Source organism: Dreissena polymorpha, chromosome 1 (assembly GCF_020536995.1).
Source record: "Dreissena polymorpha isolate Duluth1 chromosome 1, UMN_Dpol_1.0, whole genome shotgun sequence".
Taxonomy (NCBI): domain Eukaryota; kingdom Metazoa; phylum Mollusca; class Bivalvia; order Myida; family Dreissenidae; genus Dreissena; species Dreissena polymorpha.
The window spans coordinates 59,953,716-59,981,679 of NC_068355.1; the positions used below are offsets into that span (position 1 = coordinate 59,953,716).

At 36.1% G+C, this 27,964-nt stretch overlaps 1 protein-coding gene across 2 annotated transcripts; it reads right to left on the reverse strand.

The window, feature by feature from the left end:
* Window positions 1-817: 817 nt before the first annotated feature.
* On the reverse strand, window positions 818-27,913 carry LOC127831059 (protein ILRUN-like). 2 transcript variants are annotated; one of them, XM_052356055.1, is made up of 5 exons: window positions 27,632-27,913; window positions 22,009-22,160; window positions 17,203-17,400; window positions 10,267-10,367; window positions 818-1,705 (listed from the first exon to the last, which is right to left on the reverse strand). In XM_052356055.1, exons 1-5 carry the CDS (start codon window positions 27,790-27,792, stop codon window positions 1,649-1,651), a joined length of 669 nt encoding a protein of 222 aa, XP_052212015.1. In that variant the 5' UTR covers window positions 27,793-27,913; the 3' UTR covers window positions 818-1,648. The 2 variants fall into 2 exon arrangements, with proteins under 2 accessions (XP_052212015.1, XP_052212008.1); XM_052356048.1 differs by having other exon boundaries at window positions 10,057-10,367.
* Between the last annotated feature and the right edge of the window lie 51 nt (window positions 27,914-27,964).

Consider the following 27,964-nt stretch of genomic DNA (forward strand, 5'->3'; position numbering starts at 1 on the left):
TACTGATGAAATATCTGCAGCAGTTCAATAAAGTATGCCATGAAATGGCATGTCAGAGTCTCTTTCTATATTTCAAGGGAACGTCAACCACAAACGACAAAAAAAGGAAAGTTATAAAATAACCGTGTTTTTTTTACAATTATTAGTTTATATTGATAAAAATATCACGACCTGTATATTACATTACTTGAAAAACTGTTAAGTTTTCATATTTTCAGTATATTCTGTAATAAAATTTTACTGGGTACAGGTACCAGGTAACTACCAGTTAACTATAAATAACGCAAGTAGATTGATCATAATCGTCACATGGTTAACCCATGAATACAAATTGTGCATGCGTAGTGAATCTACTTGCGTTATTTATTGTGTGTATATCGTTATGTCACCTATTTTCGCGATGTACTTTTGATTTCACATCGCAAAATTGTATTACTGAATATACTGAAAATATGAACTTTTTTTAAGTAATGTAATATACCAGTCGTGATTTTTTAATCAATATAAACTAATAATTGTAAAAAAAATACGGTATTTTAGAACTTTTCTTTTTTCGTTCTTTGTGGTTGATGGTCCCTTTAAATGCAATTAATAGCTGCCATTACTTGTAAATCTGGAAAACTGAACAAAAATTACTTACAACACACTCTCAAATCTGGTAGATTTGAAATTACTATATATACACCAGTCTCGTACTTCAATTATGCATATTCTTAAATATGCCCATGTTTTCATTAATTTATATGCATTTTGCTAACCATCCTTCAAAACAATACACATTATTCAGTGCATCTAGGTATTCAACAATTCATATGCATTTCATTTTCAGCCAGTTTATTCTACACAAACATTGATTGGTACTGAACTATAACATGTGATAGACTAACAGGCCTTTAGACATAACCTGAATTGGATTCTACATAAGGCTCCTTTAACTATTAGCCAAGGTCTGAGAAAACAGGGTTGGGTGCATGTACATAAAGCTACAGCCCCTTGTTAGCCACACAGGCTAATCAGAGACAACACTTTCTGCTTAGACATGATTTTTGTTCAGAAGAAAACTCATTTACACATAAAAATGCGGAAAGAGTTGTCACTGATTAGTCTGTTAGAACATTATGCCCAAGAATAATTTCCGGTTTTCCAAGATCGCCCCGTATATATATTGATTTCAAGGAAAACAAAACCAATGAAGAAATACAGATTATTTCATATCACTATGGATAAGCATAAAAAGAGAGTACCTAGTTTCGTCTGTCAGACCTTAGAAATAGCAGGAAGAGCTTACATGGTACTGGAAAAATATTAAACAACCACTAGCGCTCATGGTTCACAAACTTGTACACAAATAGTTTTCCTTTGCCATAAATGATACTTGCAAGTATTACACATAGTGCAAAATACAAGGACAAATTGTAGAACAGACAAAATGACAGCTAAACTAGAATTTGAGATCAAACTTCATTTTAGTACACTTACATTCTGTTCACATGAAAACAATTAAATGGCAAACAAAGATTTTGAACTTCACCTTTCAGCAAGTTTGTTCATGCACCAAATACATGTATGGTAGTCCTACACTTTGGTTTTAATCTGAACATGAGCAATCAGCTGAGTATGTATCAACAAACAAGGTCATTGCAGTCTGCTAGGACATTTCCTCTATAGTATCACAGTCTTCTGAGGTGCAGTTGGCACTGCTTTCCTGAAAGTAGACAACATATGAACTTTGTTATTGTGATCAACTTAACAACAACACTAATGTTTGAGGCTATGATCATAACCAAAACAATTCACACCCAAAATCTTTTGTTGGTTTGGTAGCTAATGGCCGCCAATTTCATACTTATAAAGTGTAATTATGGTCTAATCAAATTATGGTACCAATGACTTACAGCTTTGTGTCCATATACCATTAACACTCTTATGACATGATTACCAGGTATATCAGTAAAATTACAAACTGTGTTGGTGTATATATGAGCCATGCTCTGTGAAAAAGGGGTTTAATGCATGTGCTTAAAGTGTAGTTCCAGACTAGCCTGTGCAATCTGCACAGGCTAATAAAAGACAACACTTTCCGCAAAATTTATTTTTTTTAAGAAGAGACTTTCTTGAACCGAAAAATATCATAAAAGCAGAGTGTTGTCTGCACAGGCTAATCTAGGACTACACTTGTGACTGTGACATATTAAACAAGTTAATTGCGCAGTCTGGTCAGGAAGAAACATGTCTGCTATAGTCAGAAAGGTGTCCTGGTCTCATAAGCGGACAAGATAGCTGCTAACCAGATTGCTTGATTGGCTGGTTTGGAACTTTGATTGTGTTGTTTTGCAAAAGAATACCTTGCAGCTCAAGCAGCGGTTAACTGCTTTTCATGACCAAACAATGCTCGCATGTATGCATTGGGAAAAAAAAACCATGATCGGTTTATGTTGTTGAACCACAGCATAGTAGTTTATCTGCCCTGGATTTAATTGTGCTGGCCAGTGTAATACTAACATTTGACCTAAGCTTTAATGGTCCCTATTGACCCATCGGTCAGTCGTAGTTCTACAGTCCTTCTTTGACCATTCCCTAAACCATAAAGGATGTCTTTTAATTGTAAGTAAGTACTACCAAAGGATCTCATCAAATTGTAAACAAATACTTACAAATGTTGAAGATCCTTTACTTTGAAGATTTAAAAAAAGATTCAGAAAATGACTTCTTATGACCGTGAACTGAGGATCAATTAGATGTACTTTTTTACCAGATTACTTATTTTACATGAAAGGACCATAATTAACAGGTTATCTCACAGGTCCTTATATACAAAATGCCATTTTATTTTTTAAAATACCTGTGGCTTATATTGGTAAAGTTGAACCAAGTCAATTATGTTTCAGTTATAAATGAAAACCACCATGATGCACGAACCTATGTAAAGAATGCAGTGTTTTTTTACACCTATATGGGAATGGTGGCGGAGCCCTCCAAAGGGGAAAAACGCGGCATTTTTTAGGAAAAGGGGATATTTAAAATTCACCATTTTATATGTAATGAGATTTATAAAATTTATAAACATGTATGTATGAATGTAATATTCACAACTGAAGGTGTCTGTCCTTTTTCTTAAAGGCTCTATAAAGGTGAAGATACGTAATTATTTACAGATTTTTAAATATTTTCTTCATATTTTATTTATAAAGGTTATCAAAAAACAATATATATATGCTATTGGACATAATACTAAAAAACATGAGCAATACAACTTGTTTTGAGCTCAAAATAAAGTGTCCTCCAAGTCAATTGTGTTTACAAACAATCAGTTTATTTACATTGCTGTTTACTCGCGAAAGAGAAAGTGAAAGTGACTCAGGTCACCAAAAATATAACGATGACTTTTAATGTTTTCCGGTATCATTCACAAAGTAGGTCTCTTCTAAATGGTTAAAACGTTTGTAGTGATCTAATAAGTTACTTTCTGCTGGTAAAAAGTTGTTAAAATAGAAATAAAATTGAATTTTCTTTCGGCTATTTTTAGAATATGTCAAGGCTCTGAGGCTACACATCACGTTAGTTGCAAAAATGTAAACATTTCTTCCAATCATGAAACGGGTTTATCTTCCATAATTCTTGACAACGTTGTACCTAAGCTGTGTTATAAGAAGTTTTCATGCAAGAGTAACTGAAAACCGGTAAAAATTAGACCAGTTGATATGCATAATAATTGGATTTGTGACCTTTATAGAGCCTTTAAATTATATATATCAATTATTTTTTCAACATTAGTTTCAGACAGTTCAGCAGTCATGCACAGACTCAGTTTTCCTAGCCAATTTGAGTCTAATTGGGATTTTTGAAATCGATAAAATGGCAAATTTGAGCATTTTTTATCAGTACAATGGACCAAATTGAAATGTTTTTATTAACAAATATTGACACAATATAGATAGATCAGGCCTTTTCCATGCCATTATGGGAAAAAAATGCAATTCATGTGAAAAGTCCACTGATTCTGGAAAAACTAATTTAATATAACTCTTTATAATAACAAGAGGGCCAAGATGGCCCTAGTTCGCTCACCTGAGAAAAGTCGGTTAATTCAATTTTTTACCAAATGTCAAACTTGACCTAGATATTGTCCAGACAAACATCCTGGTCAAGTTTCATCATTATTGAACCAAAACTATGGCGTATGGAGTGTTATTGTTTTTGTAAGATTTGACCTGGTTACCTATATATTTTCAGTTAACCTCCTTACCAAACATCAAACTTAATTGCTTACAAAAATAAATCTTATGACCCAGATTCATAAAATCTGAAACAAAATTGTGACCTCTAGAGTGTTTACAAGGATTTTGTACAATATAATGAAAATTTGGACAATCTAAGGGCAATAATTATGGCATTATTATGTGATTTTGCTCATTATCAAACTTGACCGAGATCTTTCAGCAACTTTGATAAAGAATGCTTAAGAAATGTGAATGCTAGAGTGTTTACACTCCAGCAGCCATGTTATTCAACTGACCAGAACCATTTTTGAACTCAACTCTTGTTTCAAGGAAAAAATGTTCTGACCAAATTTCATGAAAATTGGGCCAAAAATGTGACTTCTAGAGTGTTCACCTGTTTTCACTTAATACATAAAGAGAAAAATGCCCCGCCCACTGGCGGCCAGGTTTTTTCACCGATCTGGACCATTTTCGAACTCGTCCGAGATAGCAATGAAACAATTGTTTTGACCAACTTTCATGATGATTGGGCAAAAATTGTGACTTCTAGAGTGTTTACAAAGTTTCTCTATAGCCAAATAAGGAAAACTGCCCCGCCCACTGGCAGCCATGTTTTCAACGGACCGAAACCACTTTTGAACTCAACCAACATACCATTAAGGCAAACATTTTGACCAAATTTCATGAAAATTGGGCCAAAAATGTGACTTCTAGAGTGTTCACATATTTCACCATATACATATAAAGAAAAATGCCCCGCCCACTGGCGGCCAGGTTTTTTCACCGATCTGGACCATTTTCAACTCATCCGAGATATCAATATAACCGATGTTTTGACCAACTTTCAGGATGATTGGGCAAAATTGTGACTTCTTGAGTGTTTACAAGGTTTCTGTATAGCCAAATAAAGAAAACTGCCCCGCCCCACTGGCGGCCTTGTTATTTAACTGACCCAAACCACTTTTGACCTCAACCAACATATCATCAAGGCAAACATTTTGACACAGTTTCATGAAGATTGGGCATGAGATGTGGCTTCTACAGTGTTTACAAGGTTTTTCTTTGTTTTGACCTCGTGACCTTGTTTTTGACCCGAAACGACCCAGTTTCGAACTCGACCGAGATTTCATTGGGACAAAGCTTCTGATCAAGTTTCATGAAGATCGGACAATAAATGTGGCCTCTAGAGTAATAACAATCAAATGTTGACGGACGACGGACGGACGGATAAAGACCGGTCACAAAAGCTCACCTTAGCAATCAGGTGAGCTAATAAAAAATCATATTAATTATAGTTATATACTTTGTTAGTTGTTAATGAAATAAATTTGAGATATATTTATCATAAGACAGTTCTTTCTAAAATAAAACAAGAGGGCCTGAAAGGCCCAAAGTGGCTCAACTGAGATAACAAGATATTATTGGGACAAATCTTCTGACCAAGTTTCACAAAAATCGGGAAATAAATGTGGCCTCTAGAGTGTTAACAAGGTTTTACTATAGCCATATAAGGAAAAATGTCCCACCCCTTGGCAGCCATGTTTTTCAAGCAAAGGTTACCATTTTTGAACCCATCCAAGATATCAGTGGGACAAATCTTCTGAGCAAGTTTCATGAAGATCGGAAAATAAATGTGGCCATATTTTAAGGAAAAATGCACCGCCCCCTGGCGGCCATGTTTTTCAACCAACCAGCTTCATTTTCCAACTAGTCCAAGATATTATTGGGATAAATCTTCTGACCAAGTTTTATGAAGATCAGACAATAAATGTGGCCTCTAGAGTGTTAACAAGATTTTACTAAAGCCATATATAGCCATATAAGGAAAAATGCCCCGCCGCTTAGCAGCAATGTTTTTCAAGAAAATGTAACCAATTTCGAACTCATCCAAGATATCATTGAAACCAATCTTCTGAACAAATTTCATGAAGATTGGACAATAAATGTGGCCTCTAGAGAGTCAACAAGGCAAATGTTGACGCCGCACAACGGACAAAAAGCGACCATAAAAGCTCACCATGAGCACGTTGTGCTCAGGTGAGCTAAAAATAAAAAAATAAAAAAAATAAAAATTGAACTTCTGTTGGGGATTTTTTCTACAAAATTGGGGAAAAATATATACTCCTTTTTGAGGGGAATGGGGTCGAATACTGGCACTGAAATTGCCATAATAAAAACACTGGAATGGTATTTTTCTTAACAACTGAATCTGCCTTTAGAGATCAGAACCAAATTAATTTATAAACTTGAGTGTGAAGAAAATTATAAACAAGAGGGCCATGATGACCCTGAATCGCTCACCTGACTAACCAAATACAATCCCAACCCAGATTTCATCAAGATAAACATTCTGACCAAATTTCATAAAGATTAGATGAAAACTGTGACCTCTATTGTCTACACAAGGTTTTTCTATTATTAGACCTAGTGACCTAGTTTTTGACCCCAGGTGACCCAAATACAATCCAAACCGAGATTTTATCAAGATAAACATTCTGACCCAATTTCATAAAGATTGGATGAAAACTGTGACCTCTACTGTCTTAGTGTTTTTCCCAGGCCATTTTAGCGTGGCGAAAAGCCACGCCGCCCTCCCGGATCGCCACGCTGCCCTTTTTAAAGGCAAATTTCGCCATGCGCCCTTTTTTTCAAAGGCAAATTTCGCCACGAAATTTGCCTAATGATCTAACTTGGTCCGCAAAATCAGCTTCCTTGATTGTCTGTGACGCTCCGACTGTGCTTGATTTACTCGAGAGGCGTCAACGTCTAATCGACTATATTTAATTGAGCAGATTTAATCTATAACAGTGCTCGATTAGGTCTTACTGGCTGCCCCAAAGCTGTGAATTAGTCATGCGTGAATAACCCCGTGTCAGTATCAATCGATAATGCCGGAGGCTATGTTATACCAAGCGCACTTTTCGCTCGGCAATGTGTACTCCTCCACGATATAATCATTACTTCGGAGACATTTGATGAAAAACTCGATGTTATTCTTGTGGCAATTGTGCTTTGCATGCATTATTCAGTTATATCAAAACATATTTTTTTAGGCATAATTACTTTTAAATTCACAAACAAATTTATTCTTTATCGATTTCGTCTTTAAGATAATTAGATCTAATTATTGAAATAATTACCGAGACGTATACCAATTTAACAAAATACTAATCGCGTATACGATTTAACGTTGCTATGCGCACCTGTCGCTTACATCATTTGACATTTTATCAACATGGCGGACTATACAGAATTAAATTGTGACTCGGCAAAAATGGCAAATAACGTCGTAAACGATCGAGCTAACGATGGAGATTATACATTAAGAAGGAATAAATGAAATGTCTGTGATAATCAACGATGCATAAAAATGTTTTAGATAGCAACAACATAATTTATTTATTTGTAATCTACCCGGTGCATGTATGTCACGGAAACGAGAGTTTGCATATTGTTAGCGATCAATTTACTCGCAATGTTATTTTAAACATCTGTCGAGATTATTGTTAGAAAATGGGATAAGACAAACATGGTTTCATTTATATGTTAGTGGATCTGTGTATAATCAGATTCATATGCATATATTGCTTTATTATGTTTGTCGTGCTGTACAGTTTATTGAAACAGCATGGAACTTAAATGTTAATTGCAAGGTAAATATATTAATATAAATCATAGTAAGTTAAATACATCTATTACCATTAAATGTGCTTGTTTATATGTTATTTTTTCCACAACTGCTTCGTGGAGCAAATAACATGGAACGTTTTTGCCCTTTTTTGCCTAAACTGCGCGCTAAAATGCCCTTTTTGAAAGTAATGCGCCATGCCCCTTTGCCCTCCTGGGAAAAACACTATGTCTACACAAACAAATTGTTGACGTTTTTTTCTATTATTTGACCAAGTGACCTAGTTTTTGACCTCAGATGACCCAAATACAATCCCAAACCAGATTTCATAAAGATAAACATTCTGACCGAATTTCATAAAGATTGGATGAAAACTGCTACCTCTATTGGCTACACAAGGTTTTTCTATTTTTTGACCTAGTGACCTAGTTTTTGACCCCCAGATGACCCAAATACAATCCCAACCCAGATTTTATCAAGATAAACATTCTGACCAAATTTCATAAAGATTTGATGAAAACTGTGATCTCTACTGTCTACACAATGTTTTTAACTATTTGACCTAGTTTTTGACCAAGTGACCTAGTTTTCGACCCCAGATGACCCAAATACAATCCCAACCCAGATTTCATCAAGATAAACATTCTGACCACATTTCATAAAGATTGGATGAAAACTGTGACCTCTACTGTCTACACAAGGTTTTCTATTATTTGACCTAGTTTTTGACCTTGAGACCTAGTTTTTGACCCTAGATGACCCAAATACAATCGCAACCCAGATTTTATCAAGATTAACATTCTGACCAAATTTCATAAAGATTGGATGAAAACTGCCACCTCTATTGTCTACACAAGGTTTTTCTCTTATTTTAACCTATTATGTGACCTAGATTTTGACCTAGTGACCTAGTTTTTGACCAAAGATGACCCAAATACAATCCCAACCTAGATTTCATCAAGATAAACATTCTGATCAAATTTCATAAAGATTGGATGAAAACTGCGACCTCTTTTGTCTATACAAGGTTTTTCTATTATTTCACCTTGTGACCTAGTTTTTGATCTAGTGGCCTAGTTTTTGACCCCAGATGACCCAAATACAATCTCAACCCAGATTTCATCAAGATAAACATTCTGACCCAATTTCATAAAGATTAGATGAAAACTATGACCTCTACTGTCTACACAAACAAATTGTTGACGTTTTTTCTATTATTTGACCTAGTGACCTAGTTTTCAACCTCAGATGACCCAAATACAATTCCAACCCAGATTTCATCAAAATAATCATTCTGACCAAATTTCATAAAGATTGGATGGAAACTGCGACCTCTATTGTCTACACAAGGTTTTTCGATTATTTGACCTAGTTTTTGACCTAGTGACCTAGTTTTTGACCCCAGATGACCCAAATACATCCCAAAGCCAGATTTCATCAAGATAAACATTCTGACCAAATTTCATAAAGATTGGATGAAAACTGTGACCTCTACTGTCTACACAAGGTTTTTCTATTATTTGACCTAGTTTTTGACCTAGTGACCTAGTTTTTGAACCCAGAGGACCCAAATACAAATCCAAGCCAGATTTCATTAAGATAAATATTCTGACCAAATTTCATAAACATTGGATGAAAACTGTGACCTCTACTGTCTACACAAACAAATTGTTGATGAGTTTTCAATTATTTGACCTAGTGGCCTAGTTTTTGACCCCAGATGACCCAAACACAATCTCAACTCAGATTTCATCAAGATAAACATTCTGGTCAAATTTCATAAAGATTGGATGAAAACTGCAACCTCTATTGTCTACACAAGGTTTTTCTATTATTTGACCTATTATGTGACCTAGTTTTTGACCTAGTGACCTAGTTTTTGACCCCAGATGACCCAAATACCATCCAAACCCAGATTTTATCAAGATAAACATTCTGACCAAATTTTATAAAGATTGGATGAAAACTGTGACCTCTACTGTCTACACAAACAAATTGTTGACGGACGGACGCAAACACGCACACACAACGGACACCGGACATCACACGGTCACATAAGCACACTATGTCACTTCGTGACAGGTGAGCTAAAAATAAATGTTTACAAAGATATAAATATTATACAAAACAAAATGTCTCTAAAATATAAATATTATTTAAAAATAAATGTCTAATTTTTTTTCGTATTTAACAAAACTTTGTTCATACCTGAAAGAGAGATCTGGCAGGTGTATTTACGCCATTGGACCCTTGATGTGAGGTCAGAGTTGGACTTGGGCTTAGTTGGTCAATGTACGGGCTCCCATGTTGTGCCACAAGAGAATTGTTGGGGGAATGGAAAGCTGATCGCATGTGTGCACTGTCAGTGTCAGATTGGTTTGATTTACTGGGAGATAGGAATGGGTTTGCACCACTTACTGGGTAGGGATTTTGCACAAAGTCACTTCCAAACCGGGATAACTGTTGAGTCACACCTAGCAAACCACCTTCTGCTACTCGCACAATCACCCAAATAGTCTCTGAAATGAAGAAAATAAACAAAATAATACTGAAAATCACTGAAATCAGGACAGGGATTAGTAAAAAACATAGAAACAAGAGGGCCAAGATGGCCCTAGTTCTCTCACCTGAGAGGAGTCGGTTCATTCAATCTTTACCAAATGTCAAACTTGGCCTTAATATTGTCCAGACAAACATCATGGTCAAGTTTCATCATTATTTCATCTGGGAGTCATGATTAATGTACCTATGAAGTTTCATGATCCTAGGCGTAAGCATTCTTGAGTTATCATCCGGAAACCATTTTTATAAGTTGAGTCACCATGACCTTGACAGCCATTGTGTGAACATGTTTTTTGGCACTGTGACCTTGACCTTTGACTTAGTGACCTGATAATCAATATGGGTCATGCGAGTCTTGATCAATATACCTATGAAGTTTCATGAACCTAGGCATTAGCGTTCTTGAGTTATCATCCAGAAACCATTTTACTATTTCAGGTCACCTTGACCTTTGACCTAGTGACCTGAAAATCAATAGGGGTCATCTGCGAGTCATGATCATTGCACCTATGAAGTTTCATGATCCTAGGCATAAGCATTCTTGAGTTATCATCCAGAAACCATTTTACTATTTCAGGTCACCGTGACCTTGACCTTTGACCTTGTGACCTGAAAATCAATAGGGGTCATCTTCGAGTCATGATCAATATACCTATGAAGTTTCATGATCCTAGGCATAAGCGTTCTTGAGTTATCATCTGGAAACCATTTTACTATTTCGGGTCACCGTGACCTTGACCTTTGACCTAGTGACCTGAAAATCAATAGGGTCATCTGTGAGTCATGATCATTTCACCTATGAAGTTTCATGGTCCTAGGCCTAAGTGTTCTTGAGTTATCATCCTGAAACCATTTTACTATTTTGGGTCATCTTGACCTTTGACCTAGTGACCTGAAATTCAATAGGGGTTATCTGCGAGTAATGATCAATGTATCTATGAAGTTTCATGATCCTAGGCATAAGCGTTTTTGAGTTATCATACGGAAACCATTTTACTGCTTTGGGTTACCGTGATCTTGACCTTTGACCTAGTGACCTGAAAATCAATAGGAGTCATCTGTGAGTCATGATCAATGAACCTATGAAGTTTCATGATCCTTGGCATAAGCGCTCTTGATTTATCATCCGGAAACCATCTGGTGGACGGAAGGACCGACATGAGCAAAACAATATAAGTCCTCAGGCTTTTTCCGCCCTATGCCACGGGTCCGAAATTCGGCCCCATTCCCAATGCAAATCTGGTTGTTTTTTTCCCAATTGAAAAAAAAATCCCAATTGAAAAAAAAACAAAAAAACTTTTTTTTTTTTTTTTTTTTTTTTAACCTTAAAATATATAAGTTGACCTGATCCGGTGTAGAAAATAGAAAGTATTGCATAATTAAATTATCTGTTGCCTTGAATTTGTTTTAAAAACTGTAAAATATGTAAATGATTATTTAAGACTTTCCTTATTTTCCTCAAAATCCGGCGCTTCGCGCGATTTTTCTCACCTAATAAAAGGCCAAGCCTTTTCACCAAATTAAGATTAAAAAACCTGCACTTATCACACATGTTCATAATATTTTGTAAAATTTTAATAATAAGTTATCCAAATAGTCGTTATTTACCAGTTAACGGCTTCTTTGAAATATAAGAAACACTATTTATATGCAATAATTTTTCCCAATTGAGCCAATTTTGCGATTAATTTTTTTCCCAAAATGGGGGTTTTCACGACGCGAAATTCCCAAAATTCCAGTGTGGCGTTTTCCCAAAATGGAGCGGAAAAAGCCTGGTCCTCTTCTTCGAAAGGGGGGGGGGGGTGGCATAATGAGAAAATTGCCCCCTTCCCAGCAGCCATGTTATTCAACTGACCGGAACCATTTTTTAACTCAACTCTCGTATCAAGGAAACAAATGTTCTGAGCAAGTTTCATGAAAATTGGGCCAAAAATGTGACTTCTGCTGTGTTCACATTTTTCCACTATATACATATAGAGAAAAAAGCCCGGCCCACTGGGGGCCATGTTTTTTCATTGATCCCGACCATTTTCAAACTCGTCCGAGATAGCAATAAAACCAATGTTTTGACCAACTTTCATGATGATTGGGCAAAAATTGTGCCTTCTAGAGTATTGACAAGGTTTCTCTATAGCCAAAGGTTTCTCTATAGCCAAATAGGGAAAACTGCCACTATATACATATAGAGAAAAATGCCCTGCCAACTGGCGGCCATGTTTTTTGACCGATCTGGACCATTTTCGAACTCATGCTAGACATCAATTGAACCAATGTTTTGACCAACTTTCAGGATGATTGGGCAAAAATTGTGACTTCTAGAGTGTTTACAAGGTTTCTCTAGAGCCAAATAAGGAAAACTGCCCCGCCCACTGGCGGCCATGTTTTATAATGGATCGGAACCACTTTTGAACTCAACCAAGATATCATTAAGATAAAAATTTTGACAAAGTTACATGAAGATTGGGCATGAAATGTGACTTCTACAGTGTTTACAAGGTTTTTCTTTTTTTTACCTAGTGACCTAGTTTTTGACCCGGCACAACCCAGTTTCGAACTTGGCCGAGATTTCATTGGGACAAAGCTTCGGACCAAGTTTCATGAAGATGGAACGAAATGTGGCCTCTAGAGTGTTTACGAGCAAATGTTAACGGACGGACGGACATACGACAGACATAGATCGGTCACAAAAGCTTACCTGAGCAATCAGGTAAGCAAAAAAAGCAAGGACTGTAATTGACCACCTTGCAATCTTACTGAAATGAATCTTCAAGTCAAGAATTTTTTAAATTTCTTAAAAAATCAATGTTTGAAATATAACAAGGGACAAAATTGTCACAAAACCAGGTTTTCATTGTGAAAAAAATCTGATAAAGGGAGACAACTCAAACTGAACTTTTGAAATGAACAAACAAAATTAACCCCCTTTGTAAGTTTGTTTTAAAATAAATCTATTTTTAGTCATGGCGACCTTGACATTGGAGATATTGACGTGATTCTTTCGTGCGACACACCGTCCCATGATGGTGAACAAATGTGCCAAATGATTTTAAAATCTCATAATGAATGACATAGTTATAGCCCAGACAAGCTCATTAATGGCTATTTTTTACCTTTGAACTCAAAGTTTGACCTTCACCTTGGAGATATTGACGTAATTTTTTCGCGCAACACACCGTCTAATGATGGTTAACAAATGTGCCAAATGATTTTAAAATCTCACAATGAACGACAAAGTTATGGCCCGGACAAGCTTTTTCCGCCCGCCCGCCAGCCAGCCCGCCAGCCAGCCCGCATTCGCCAATCTAATAACCAGTTTTTTCCTTCGGAAAACCTGGTTAATAAAACCACATTGCCCATTGATATAAGATTGCCCCTTAGATTTTGAGTTTAACGAGTTTTGTCAGTTTCTTTTATTTAAAGTACAAATAAGGCCAAGGTCACAGTTATATTCAACTATTGTAGGAAGCTGTGTTGGTGCTACAAAAAACATATTTTTTTAACCAAGAGCCAAAGAAGGTGAAGTTTAAACAGTGGCCGTATTAGAGATGGCCATACGAAACAACTGACTAAGAATCAAATGTCTGATGGAAGGGGTTTTAATGCAAGAGAACAAAATTATATACCAGTAATCAAAATCAATTATCAACAAAACTATTGCCAAGCAATTAAAGTCCCCTACCTACGCAGGATCCACTATTTTCAGCAATACTTGTAGTTTATTTGTTGCCATAGCAACCAGAATTCTACATGTAGGAACAAAATGAAATGACGTGCATAATCTCCATATTGCCATCTACATGTATCCATGTTTCAAGTTTCATGAAAAAATATGAAGAACTTTTAAAGTCATCGCAGGATCCATCATTTTCAGCAATATTTCTAGTCTATTTGTTGCCATAGCAACTAAAAATCTTAAAAGTAGGAACAAAATAAAATGACGTGTATAATCTCCATATTGCCATCTGTCCATGTTTCATAAACAAACAAGGGACAAAATTGTCACAAAACCAGGTTTTCATTGTGAAAAAAAATCTGATAAAGGGAGAAAACTCAAACTGAACTTTTGAAATGAACAAAAAAAATTAACCCCCTTTGTAAGTTTGTTTTTAAAAAAAATCTATTTTTAGTCGTGGCGACCTTGACATTGGAGATATTGACGTGATTCTTTCGTGCGACACACCGTCCCATGATGGTGAACAAATGTGCCAAATGATTTTAAAATCTCACAATGAATGACATAGTTTCCTTCGGAAAACCTGGTTAAAAATATGAAGAACTTTTAAAGTTATTGTAGGATCCAAAAAAGTGTGACAGACAGACACATAGAGCGCAAACCATAAATCACTCTGCGGTTTCACCTGTAGGGGACTTATAACAGATGTTTTGTATATTTCAGTCCAAGCTTTATAAAGGGCAAGTTTAAAGTGAGGTCTGATTACATTATTGGCATAAAGCAACAACTGTGTTAGGCTCCAAATATTTAAGCCACAAGTGTTGGTAATAGGCTCAATTATCAGGAATGGTAAACTTTTGCAAAGGTTATCAAAGTATCCCTGAAATGTAGCAGGAGTTTACCAATAAACAAAATACCGTATTTTACCATGTATAACGCGCTACCATGTATAACGCGCATGCGATTTTTTAAAGCCAAAATGGAGAAAAAAAAGAATTCAAGACCAAAAACCCGAAAATTTGGCCGAAAATGGCCGCCATTTTTATATTGCGCAATCATTTAATCTGAGTTTTTCGGGCGCTTAATTTTTTGTTTTAAAGTAGGGAGCGTTTTTACGATCAGGAGCATGGGTTGCATAGCACTATATTTTTTGATAATTTTTAAGATTATTCTCTCGTGAACACCGATATGTCCTTATTGCTGCGCACTGCGCGTGTTTTTTCAAGACCCCTGCGCGTTAAATTCGAACCACCATTACCTATTACTCACATTTGAACAGTGTAACATTTTCATTACCTGCCGCTCACAACATCGTATGACATCTTCTTCTGCAGACCCGCAACATCGCAATGTCCAATTTTACGCAAATCGTCCGTGGATCCCATTTTATTTTTCATCGACTTAAATATTTCCCCATTAAGAGATGCTCCCCATTAAATCCAGTTTGACCCGGTATTTCGCGCCTTCACTGCGTCTAGTTGATATTATAGTGAGACAAACAATACACCCGAACGCTCAATTCCATACAGTTGGCGTTATTGGCGTAAAGCCATTTGACAAATATCATTTGTTTGTCTCTATTGAAAGAAAATAAAACGAGTCTATATCTCTATTGTTGGTTTGTAACCTACGTAGTATACTCGCACAGTAGCATATTTATGCAGAGATCGGAAAATGATTGATAAACGTATTCGTCGTTTCAATGCTTAGGGCCGAGTAATTTCGGCAAATCGGAACTCAACCTACGTAATACACTTGCTCAATTAACCGTTGAACTCCACCTCCGTTCTCTTCAAAAGGTTCGAAGGCGGAGCTTTGCACGTGCTATTATTTAATTGGACGATTGCCATTGAGGAACAAACACACAATTGGTTCGGCATGTTGATTGCTAGACAAAGGAAGCCAATTTTGTCGGCGAGAAACTTGTCGCTTTATTGCTTCAGACAGGAAGCGGCTTTCCTTTGATGACGTCAAACTGTCAATTCACATAGAGTGCAAATTTTCGGAATTGCTAACATTAAACTTTGGATTAAATTATAAAAATAAAGCAAAAGCGAAGTTGAAAAATATGATTGAAATAATTAGCCTCAGTTCAAATAAGACGTTTTGCGTTGTAAATCAACGAGTTTTCATGACAACAAAAACTTTAACAAACAATACCGCGACGCACGGGGATCGATATAGCTCGATTTTTTTAATGAACAATCAATGAAGAAGTGTGAAAACACCAACAAAGACATTTTTTTCATCTTTTAATTTTTGTCAAAACTGTTACTACCCCGTTCATTCCTAACCTTTCCCGCTATATGTTGTTTCGACAACGGCCCCTTCAGTCTATAACATTATAGGGTGTAGTTTTCTGCAATAACAAAAATGGCGGCAATTGTGAAGATTTACGATTACGAAATGGATTTTTTGCAATTTAGCAACCAGGAAAGCGTTGTGTCAATGTATTACGCGCACTGAATTTTTATTTTGAAATTTGAAGGTAAAAAACCGCGCGCTATGCATGGTAAAATACGGTAGTAAAATCTACTTTACCTTCCATTTACAGAAAGACAGAGGGCAATACCTGCCATCGACAGAAAGACAGAGGGCAATACCTGCCATCGACAGAATGACAGAGGGCAATAACTACAGAAAGACAGAGGGCAATACCTGCCATCGATAGAAAGACAGAGGGCAATAACTACAGAAAGACAGAGGGCAATACCTGCCATCGACAGAAAGACAGAGGGCAATAACTACAGAAAGACAGAGGGCAATACCTGCCATCGACAGAAAGACAGCGGGCAATAACTACAGAAAGACAGAGGGCAATAACTATATTAGCCACATTCTGGGAAACCTTTAATGCATTGTGCAGTCAAAACAGGCTTATCAGGAACAACACATCCCTTTGATTGAATTTTTCGTTTAAATAAAGTCTCTTCTATATTCCTGCCTCGGCAAAAAGGATGTTTTATCTACAGACTGCCCAGGCTAACATTTTTCCTTCCTTGCATTAAGCCTAGTTTCCCCAAAACGTGGCCTATATGCTATCCCCCCCCCCAACAAAAAGATGACTTTGCAGACTAACAGACAATAACAAATGAACACCACATCAGCTGGACTGTTACCTCCAAAGAACAAACCAGTGGCAGTGCACATTCTCCACTGTGCCTGGTATGTGCCGTCCTCTGCAGGGGACCGCATCACCACACTGATCTCAGCTGTGCTGTGAGGCGGCAGGGCGTCCACCAGCACCCGGTCTGTGGAGGCCAGGTTGTCACCACTGCAGAATTTCAACTGGCAGCCTGGCGGCCACACCTCCTCACCTTTTGAGTCAAATATGTAAATGGACAGAACCACCAACAGGGGGGGGGGTGGTAATCATGTGACAAGAGGGCCTGAAAGGCCCAAAGTCGCTCACCTGAGATTCAAAGGAACTGACCTGTTCTGTGCAGCCCAAGATGTCATAAAAACAAAATGTTTTTACCAACTTTCATGACTAGTGAACACCCTGGCAGCCACATTTTTCAACAAAACAAGGTTTTACTATAGCCATATAAGGAAAAATGCCCCGCCCCCTGGCAGCCATGTTTTTCAACCAACCAGCATCATTTTGAACTCGTCCAAGATATTATTAGGATTAATCTTCTGACCTAGTTTCATGAAGATCGGACAATAAATGTGGCCTCTAGACTCTAGAGTGTTAACAAGATTATACTATAGCCATATATAGCCAAATAAGGAAAAATGCCCCGCCCCTTGGCAGCCATGTTTTTCAAGAATGTTAACAAGGTTTTACTAAAGTCATATATAGCCATATAAGGAACAAGGGCTGTTTGTAAAACATGCATGCCCCCCATATGGGCTCTCAGTTGTAGTGACAGCCATTTTGTTAATATGTTTTTTGTCACTGTGACCTTGACCTTTGACCTAGTGACCTGAAAATCAATAGGGGTCATCTGCGAGTCATGATCAATGTACCTATGTAGTTACATGATCCTAGCCATAAGCTTTCTTGAGGTATCATCGGGAAACCATTTTACTATTACGGGTCACTGTGACCTTGACCTTTGATCTAGTGACCTCAAAATCAATAGGGGTTATCTGCCAGTCATGATCAATGTACCTATCAAGTTTCATGATCCTAGGCATAAGCGTTCTTGAGTTATCATCCGGAATCCATTTGACTATTTTGGGTCATCGTGACCTTGACCTTTGACCTAGAGACCTGAAAATCAATAGGGGTCATCTGCAAGACTGAATCAATCTACCTATCAAGTTTCATGATCCTAGGCATAAGCGTTCTTGAGTTATCATCCGGAAACCATTTTACTATTTCGGGTCACAGTGACCTTGACCTTTGACCTAGTGACCTCAAAATCAATAGGGGTCATCTGCGAGTCATGATAAATGTACCTATGAAGTTTCATGATCCTAGGCCTAAGCATTCTTGAGTTATCATCCGGAAACCACCTGGTGTATGGACCGACCGACATGTGCAAAGCAATATACCCCCTCTTCTTTGAAGGGGGGCATAAAAATGCCCCGCCCTCTGGTGGCCATGTTTTTAAAGCAACCAAAACTATTTTCGAAAACATCCAAGATATCATTGGGAAAAATCTTCAGACGAAGTTTCATGAAGATCGGAAAATAAATGTGGCCTCTAGAGTGTTAACAAGGTTTTACTATAGCCATATAACTATAAGGAAAAATGCCCCGCCCCCTGGCGGCCATGTTTTTCAACCAACCAGCATCATTTTTGAACTCTTCCAAGATATTATTTTAATGAATCTTCTGACCAAGTTTAATAAATAGGACAACAAATCTGGCCTCTAGAGTGTTAACAAGATTTTACTATAGCCAAATATAGCCATATAAGGATATGTCCTGCCCCTTGACAGCCATGTTTTTCAAGCAAACGTAACCATTTTCGAACTCATCCAAGATAACATTGAGACCAATCTTCTGACCAAATTTCATGAAGATTGGACAATAAATGTGGCCTCTAGAGTGTTAACAAGGTTTTAACAAGGGAGTTAACTACTGGTATTAAAAGTATGTACAGGTTATCTTTCTTTTACAGAATGTTCACATGTTTTCACTATATATAGAGAGAAAACTGCCCCACCCCCTGGCGGCCATGTTTTTCCACCCATCATGACCATTTTTGAACTTGTCAGAGATATCTATAAAATCGATCTTTAGACAAAATTGCATGATGATTAGGCCAAAATTAGAGTGCTCACAAGCTTTTTTTACTATATAAATATAAGGAAAATGACCCCCCCTTGCGGCCATGTTTTTTTACCGATCAGAACCATTTTTAACTCAACCGCCGTATCCAGAAAACAAATGTTCTGACCAAATTTCATGAACATTGGACCAAAAATGTGACTTCTAGAGTGTTCACATGTTTTCACTATATACATATAGAGAAAACTGCCCCACCCCCTGGCGGCCATGTTTTTTCACGGATCTGGACCATTTTCGAACTTGTCGGAGATATCAATGGAACCAATGTTTTGACCAAGTTTCATGATGATTGGGCTAAAATTGTGACTTCTAGAGTGTTCACAAGGTTTCTTTATAGCCATTTAGGGAATACTGCCCCGCCCCCTGGCGGCCATATTTTTCAACAGACTGGAACCATTTTTCAACTCAACCAACATATCATTAAGACAAGAATTTTGACACAGTTACATGAAGATTGGGCATCAAATGTGACTTCTACATTGTTCACAAGGTTTTTCTTTTTTTTGACCTAGTGACCTAGTTTTTGACCCAGTTTTGAACTCAGTCGAGGTATCAATGGGACACATGTTCTGACCAAGTTTCATGAAGATCGGACAATAAATGTGGCCTCTTGAGTGTTCACAAGGCAAATGTTGACGCCGCATGACAGACAAAAGCTCACCATGAGCACACCTCAGGTGAGCTAAAAATGAGATGTCCATGTCTCGACAGGTATTTATCGCCGTTTTATATCCTTCATTTCATTAGCTTTTATTTTGTATTAACATTCCCTCTATGCCTTGATTTCTCGCTGCAAAAATTCTTAGCGGGTGACCTAATTACAGCTCCACTAAGAAAATTCGCAGCAAGTCAAGACAAGATTTACACGAATTGCATTATGAAATGACTGCTTATCACTATCTTGCTGATATGGTTGGAAAATGAGCGGCATTTAAACAATTAATATTAGTAAATAAGGGTATACAAAATACAACTGGTAACAAGAGCACCGCATAGCGGGTGCCAACGCTCGGCTGCAGGTGCAGTTTTGAATAAATGAAAGCTTGTCAGAAGTTTTATATTAGAGGTCAAAGTGACCTTTGACCTAGTGACCCGAAAATGGGTGTGGCTTGTAGAACTCATCAAGGTGCAGCTACATTTGAAGTTTCAAAGTTGTAGGTAGAAGCACTTTGATTATACAGCTGCGCTAAAATACCCCTCTCTGCATGGACATCGCCATCTTGTTTGTCACATGATTGCCCCCTCTAATCAATAAAGCCCGATACGGATTACCTCCAAGTTTTTATTTAAATAGTTAGTATACGTTAAACAGTAATACCATGCTATCCTTAATTGCAAAAGAACTCAAGATGTTATCCACAATAATCATAACAGTTGCCATTTTTTGTTGTCTTGAAATCGTTTTTCTCCATTTTTGCTTTATTAAAAAAAAACATTGCAGGTTATACATGGTCGAGTGTTATACATAGTAAATAACTGTATGTGTCGTTAAAAGTGACAGTCTCACATCCAAGACTGGCCACAAGGTTTTGTTATACCTGAGAATTACTAAATTTAACTTCATTTAACTGCCTACAACATCAACCTGACACTTTTAACATTTCAAGAAGGCCAGTGTTCTGGTCATTAAACTTGATCAGGTGCAGAATTACTTTTGTTATAAGTCTCGCATTTTAGAAGACTGCCAGTATACTGATGTCTCAAACGCCGTCCTAAGGTCCTACGCATTTTTGCCATTGTTATGCTTAGCAAACAAAACACTCACAGATGATAATCAAGGCTTTGTTGGCAATGGATTCACTAGAATTATAATAGGAATCAGCTTAATAATAAAGATACACAGCATAAAACAGAAGTGTCAACTTAAACAAGAGATGTGTTTGTTAGAAACACAATGCCCCCTACTGCGGTAGGTACCGTACAGATTATTATCTCCCTTCAAAGCTTATTACTTCCCGTGGATTTGTTTTTTTGACCTTGAAAGATGACCTTGACTTTTCACTAAAGTTTGTGACAGACAGACAGACAGACACATACAATGACAGACATACAGGCCAAAAACAATATACCCATGATCATTTGATCCTGGGGCATAAAAATGCTTTTGAAAATAATATTTTGTTAAAAATTAATTTCACCCTACCAACTCTGGGCTAAATAAAAGGTATACATTGCATATAAAGCACAAAAACATAAACAAACAAGCAAATTCGTTGAATTGATATCCCCCGCCAATATGCTTCTGGACACTAAAGTGTTATATTTGACACTCCAAAAAGCATTTTTTGCAAGATACAAAGGGCCATTACTCCGTTATTAACAGATGGTGTACAATGCCATTTGGCGTGCATCATCCTCTTATCCATATGTATACTCATACCAATTTTCAATGAAATCCGCCAAAGCACTTCCAAGATATGGCTCCGGACACAAAAAAAGCATTTTTTCAAGATACAAAGGGCCATAACTCCGTTATTAATAGATGGTGTACAATGCCATTTGGTGTGCAGTATCCTCTTATCCATATATATACTCATACTAAGTTCAATGTAATCCGCCAAAGCACTTCCAAGATATGGCTCCGGACACAAAAAAGCCGGACAGACTGACGGAGAGACGGACAACGCCAAAACAATATCTCTCCGACTATGGCGGGGGATAATAAGCCATAAAACTTTTACCAGAATTCCCGAGTTTCCAGGTTTTTGTAAATGTTGTGTTAGGAGGCACCGCTTCCCCCTCACCTATGGTTACATCTTTTAAAAAGGTCAGCTTCGGGAGTCGTTCACTGGGTTGGTAGTCATAGTAGGAGCATATTGCTGCCTGCAGGTTCCTGAAACAAAATGGGTGACACAGGTCTGTGAAATGTGATAAAAGTCATTTAATGTCAGGCTGCATATAACAAATATGACTTTGTTCTCCTAATTTGAATTATTATAGAGTTATATTAAATTGGTTTTCCCAAATCAGGAGACGTTTGGGCGAAAAAATCCTATTCTGGAAATTGCTTTTTTCCCAAAATGGCCAGGAAAAGGCCAGCATTGGTAATAATAATTATGTACATGTGTATGATACAATTGACAAACATTTCTTTCCACTTGTTATTCTTTACCCTATCAAATAACTTAACAAGGGACAAAATTGTCACAAAACCAGGTTTTCATTGTGAAAAAAATCTGATAAAGGGAGACAACTCAAACTGAACTTTTGAAATGAACAAACAAAATTAACCCCCTTTGTAAGTTTGTTTTAAAATAAATCTATTTTTAGTCGTGGCGACCTTGACATTGGAGATATTGACGTGATTCTTTCGTGCGACACACCGTCCCATGATGGTGAACAAATGTGCCAAATGATTTTAAAATCTCATAATGAATGACATAGTTATAGCCCAGACAAGCTCATTTATGGCTATTTTTTACCTTTGAACTCAAAGTGTGACCTTGACCTTGGAGATATTGACGTAATTTTTTCGCGCGACACACCGTCTAATGATGGTTAACAAATGTGCCAAATGATTTTAAAATCTCACAATGAACGACAAAGTTATGGCCCGGACAAGCTTGTTCCGCCCGCCAGCCAGCCTGCCAGCCCGCCCGCATTCGCCAATCTAATAACCAGTTTTTTCCTTCGGAAAACCTGGTTAAAAAGCTTCAAAGTCTTATTATCCTTGAACAAATTAAAAGTTTCATGTTTATAAATGAAATTGGGTAAGTTGAGCATAGAATGTCTACATTTCTATAACCTATTCAGCATTCACAAGTATTACAGACAAATGTGTCATAACTGAAGAGCGTGAATTTCCAACACAAAAAACTGTGAGTTTAAGAGCTAGGTTTTATAGTCAACTTCTGCCCAAGCCAACTCTTACTTTGGTCAACTAGTAAGTATTTTGGTAAACTTGCATGGTGGTTAACTTGTACCATGGTCAACTTCTACTGTATTCAATCTATTTGTTTGGTTATGAGTTTTAGATGAGTAATAAATCGGAACACACAAATGAGAAATACACATAAAATTTACCACACAATGTTTAATTCAACTGATAAACTGAGACAGGGTAATTAAATACCAATCAACTTCAATTGAATCTTGCAAGGCAATTAATTCATATGTTGATTTTTTTAACAGAATGTTTTGTATACACCATTGACCTTTTCGACATTATTTTAAGGGAGACAACTCTGATTGGATTTAGTGAGGTCGTGGGGGGTACTCGATAATCTACTGCAGTGCGTCTGCATTACAGTTCTATGTTGAAGCAATTATAATTTCCCAATAATTTGCAGATATAACCTATATGGTATGATATTTTCTGTAATTTTTTATTAGCTTAGTATCTTTGATATAATTGTCGTTCATGTTTAAGCTTTATTTCGATTTTATTGTGTTTAAAATAGATAAAAAAGAAACATGCTAGAGCGGGTGGGGTGTGGAAAAATATCTTATTTGTTAAGTTTGGGCAAATTAGAAGTTTGATGGCATTTGGTAAAATACTTGTCTTTAAAAAGAACAATTATTTTAAAACAGATAACTTTGCTGTATTTAAATGTTATTGAATGGTTTATTGTTATAACTACATGTAATACATGTAGAAACTTTTTTTCAGGAATATCACACTTCACAGTGTCAACAGAAACTGGGATACTGTGCTGAGTATCTAATGCTGCATGAAGCTCAAGATTTCTACACCTGGAATTTTATTAACTCTTGCAATAAATATTATACATCACCACAGTTACATAACTATGTTCTTTGAAAAAATAAAATAAAGATACTTCAGATGTGTGTCTACTTCATACACTTACATTAAAAAATATCCTACACATTCAGAAATATAATAAAATGGATGGTGGTTTAAGTTGCTACACATACAATGTTGTCATGTAATCATTTAACATAACATGTGATATGTTGACATGACTATTAACACTGCTAAGAAAACATTTACTTTGAATTAAAATAAGTGTCCCTGGTCAAATGTCCATTGGCTTAATATTCATATGGGTGAAACTTTCACCTGCATCACAGTCATCCTTAATTGGTTGTGTGTTAAGCTATCCCAATTAACTACCCATCATGGCAGATTTGTTCAAAAGAAGACAAGTATCAATATTTGAAGAATTGTTATTGCTTTTACAGTCTTGACGCTAACCCCTAGCCCGACAGCCCGGGGCTAGTGATATGTATTAAATTTGGGCTATTAAAGTTTCCGGATTCATATAGTCGGGCTAGTGGGTATTTTTATCTGTTCTATTAAAGCATAAAGATTCAGGCTGCCGTTAGTTGTTCAAAAATGCTAAAGTGAAGACTGCTTGTATATGCTGGTTAGTCTGAGACATTCCAACAAGTAATAACTGTTACAGTTAAAATATTTGCTCATTAAAGTGTGTGTATGTGCAGGAGCTTGTGTGTGTGTTTGGTACAAGCTCATCTCAAAAACTGATTCACTATTTAGTTTTTAACCTAATAGAAGTAAAACCGGACTGTAAAATGAATACTATCATTGTAGAGACTTTGTTGTTGGGATGAAATATTATAAATTGTAATCCCTATGATTAACACAGAAAACATTAACCGAACGCTTATTCCTGTTGGTGTAGCAGAGCTAAAAGACGTGAAAGTATAGATGGTTAATGGATGATGTTCCTTATGATAGTACTAGTAGGTACCAGTTGGTTTGTCTTTTTGAATACATCTGATAGTATATCTAATTTTTTTCATTAATAAAATGGGTATAACTTAGTAATCCTGCTCAGTGGTTGAATCTTCAGGAAATGTTAACATAAGCACATAGTTACAATGTATTTGATACATGTATGCCGGTGACCCTCAACTGCAATTTTGGTTACAGACAGGGTAGCCTAAGGTGTAATAATTTCTAAGAGATGAACCCGAGTTGAGGCTTAAACTTACCAACCCATGAGTGAGTCAGAGATCAGCACTCTACCGGTTTAACTGGCCGGGGTAAGCTTGGAATTGGGGACTTACTTTTGCTTAATTATGATCTTAAATAATATTATAGCTGTCAACAATAGATTTTTATGTATTTTAAAAGCACAACAAGTTGGGCTTGCAACAGAAGTAATAAAAATACATAGATTATTATACAATTTACAAATTTAACAATAAAGTAGTCTTATGTTTACTGAAATGTGCAAATACCAAATTGGCAATTGGTTTTTATTTCTGAACATTTAGAAAAATGAGCCAATATAATAAAAATGTTTATTTTTAATTAGTGGGTGGGTTTAAATTAACTTGCACTCAAAAATTATAATAGTCTGGGGTTGTTTTAATTTCTGACATTTCAGCACACAGTACAGTAACATGAGTAAGGTATGATATTGTTATTTTTGTCAGTACCGGTAGTTAATTACGGAGCCGTTAATTACAATGATACTATTAATGAGCAGATGGTCGTTGAACGTTATAATAAAAATAATGATTGTTTTTATAAGTAATAAATCGGCAATTTATCGCTTTTATTCTATTTATAACGTCAAAATATCGGATAAGTAAGGTGTCTACTGTAGAGCGAATACTGTCAGAACCCCCCCCCCCCCCCGAACCCTTGATCTCGCGTTATCTCGGCCGTCTCGTTACGCGTGATTTAACAATGTCGAAATCGTGAATATAATCCTGTGTTATGACAAATATTAAAGTAAAACTGATTAATTAAAATACTAATTAACTTGAATTGTTTAATGCTAAGCTATTAATTAACATACGTTGTAAACAAGTTATAACACCTTCACACCCTGATAACATATAACTCGTGAAAAACACTAACCACAATGTGAAAGAGATGTTAATTGTGACATGCTTAGATATTTCAAGTGGAAGTATTTAATGACTTACACTTATAAACCAGGCTTTTTCCGCCCTATGCCACGGGTCCGAAATTCGGCCCCATTCCCAATGCAAATCAGGTTGTTTTTTTCCCAATTGAAAAAAAAAATTCCCAATTACAAAAAAAAAAAAAAAAAAAAAAAAAAAAATTTTTTTTTTTTTTTTTTTTTTTTTTTACCCTTAAAATATATAAGTTGACCTGATCCGGTGTAGAAAAAAGAAAGTATTGCATAATTAAATTATCTGTTGCCTTGAATTTGTTTTAAAAACTGTAAAATATGTTAATGATTATTTAAGACTTTCCTTATTTTCCTCAAAATCCGGCGCTTCGCGCGATTTTTTTAACCTAAAAAAAGGCCAAGCCCCCCAAATTCAGATTAAAAAACCTGCACTTATCACACATGCTCATAATATTTTGTAAAATTTTAATAATAAGTTATCCAAATAGTCGCTATTTACCAGTTAACGGCTTCTTTTAAATATAAGAAACACTATTTACATGCGATAATTTTTCCCAATTGAGCCGATTTTGCGATTAATTTTTTTCCCAAAATGGGGGTTTTCACGACGCGAAATTCCCAAAATTCCAGTGTGGCGTTTTCCCAAAATGGAGCGGAAAAAGCCTGTAAACCTTTAGTATTGTTTACCTATTTATGTATATTTCTATTTAAGGTGCGAGGTGACTTGAAAAGTACAAATTGACCAAAAAACATATGCTTAAGATATTTCAAGTGGAAGTATTTAATGATTTACACTTATAAACCTTTAGTATTGTTTACCTATTTATGTATATTTCTATTTAAGGTGTGAGGTGACTTGAAAAGTACAAATTGACCAAAAAACATTAACGAGTTGGCCGAAATAGGTAAATGTTGACCACAACTTACGAGTTGACTTACCTACAAGTTGACCTGCACCCAAAGCTAAGGTACAAATACAAAATAATCAATTTCATAAGATATGAAATCAAAAGTAGAATGACATCATCCATTTTGGAAATTTATTTTTGTTTCTATAATTGTTGATAGCAAATAAAATTTATTATTATGTGTTGAAGGTACAATAAAACTACTGATACATATCTGAAACAGATAGTATCTTCTTCAAATTTTGTTACAAAAAAAAAATAATATTGATGTTACTGATAGATACAATTATAAGATCAAAAAATCTGAAAATAACAGTAGAATTGCATGGTTTCATGTGCCATTACTGTATTTGAAATAAAACTTTCAAGCAGATACAACTGTTAGAAAATCAACCTTCAATTTTTCTCAGAAAAAACCCCAAATGTTACTCCTTTTATCATGTTTATTCCTCTTGAAAAATAAAATAGATAAATTACATTGATGAAAAGATTAAACGTGTTTAACTCATGTATCATAGTGTCATAACATAATTTATTGAATTTTAGTTTGCGTAATTGAACGCACTGCTTCAAAAGAAACACACCAATTGTTCATATCAAGATAGAAAGCACATTCTGGAGGATTCAGCTGATCGCCCAAAAGTTCTTGGAATTTGGCTATCAGTACTTCCTTGTCCGTCGTCCCCAATGAACTAAACTGCTGTAGCAGAATGCCTTCTAATTCATTGTCAACATCCATCGACATTGTTTCTAATAGTTTTCATAAATAACTAGTAAAAATCTCGAACTTTCATGCTAGTTATTTCTGTCATCATTCTCATTTCGTATTTGTAATGTTTGCTTACGTCACTTTATTCTATTAAGGTTACATTCCACTTAACACATGTGTTTATCAACTCGAAGGCAATGAGATAGAA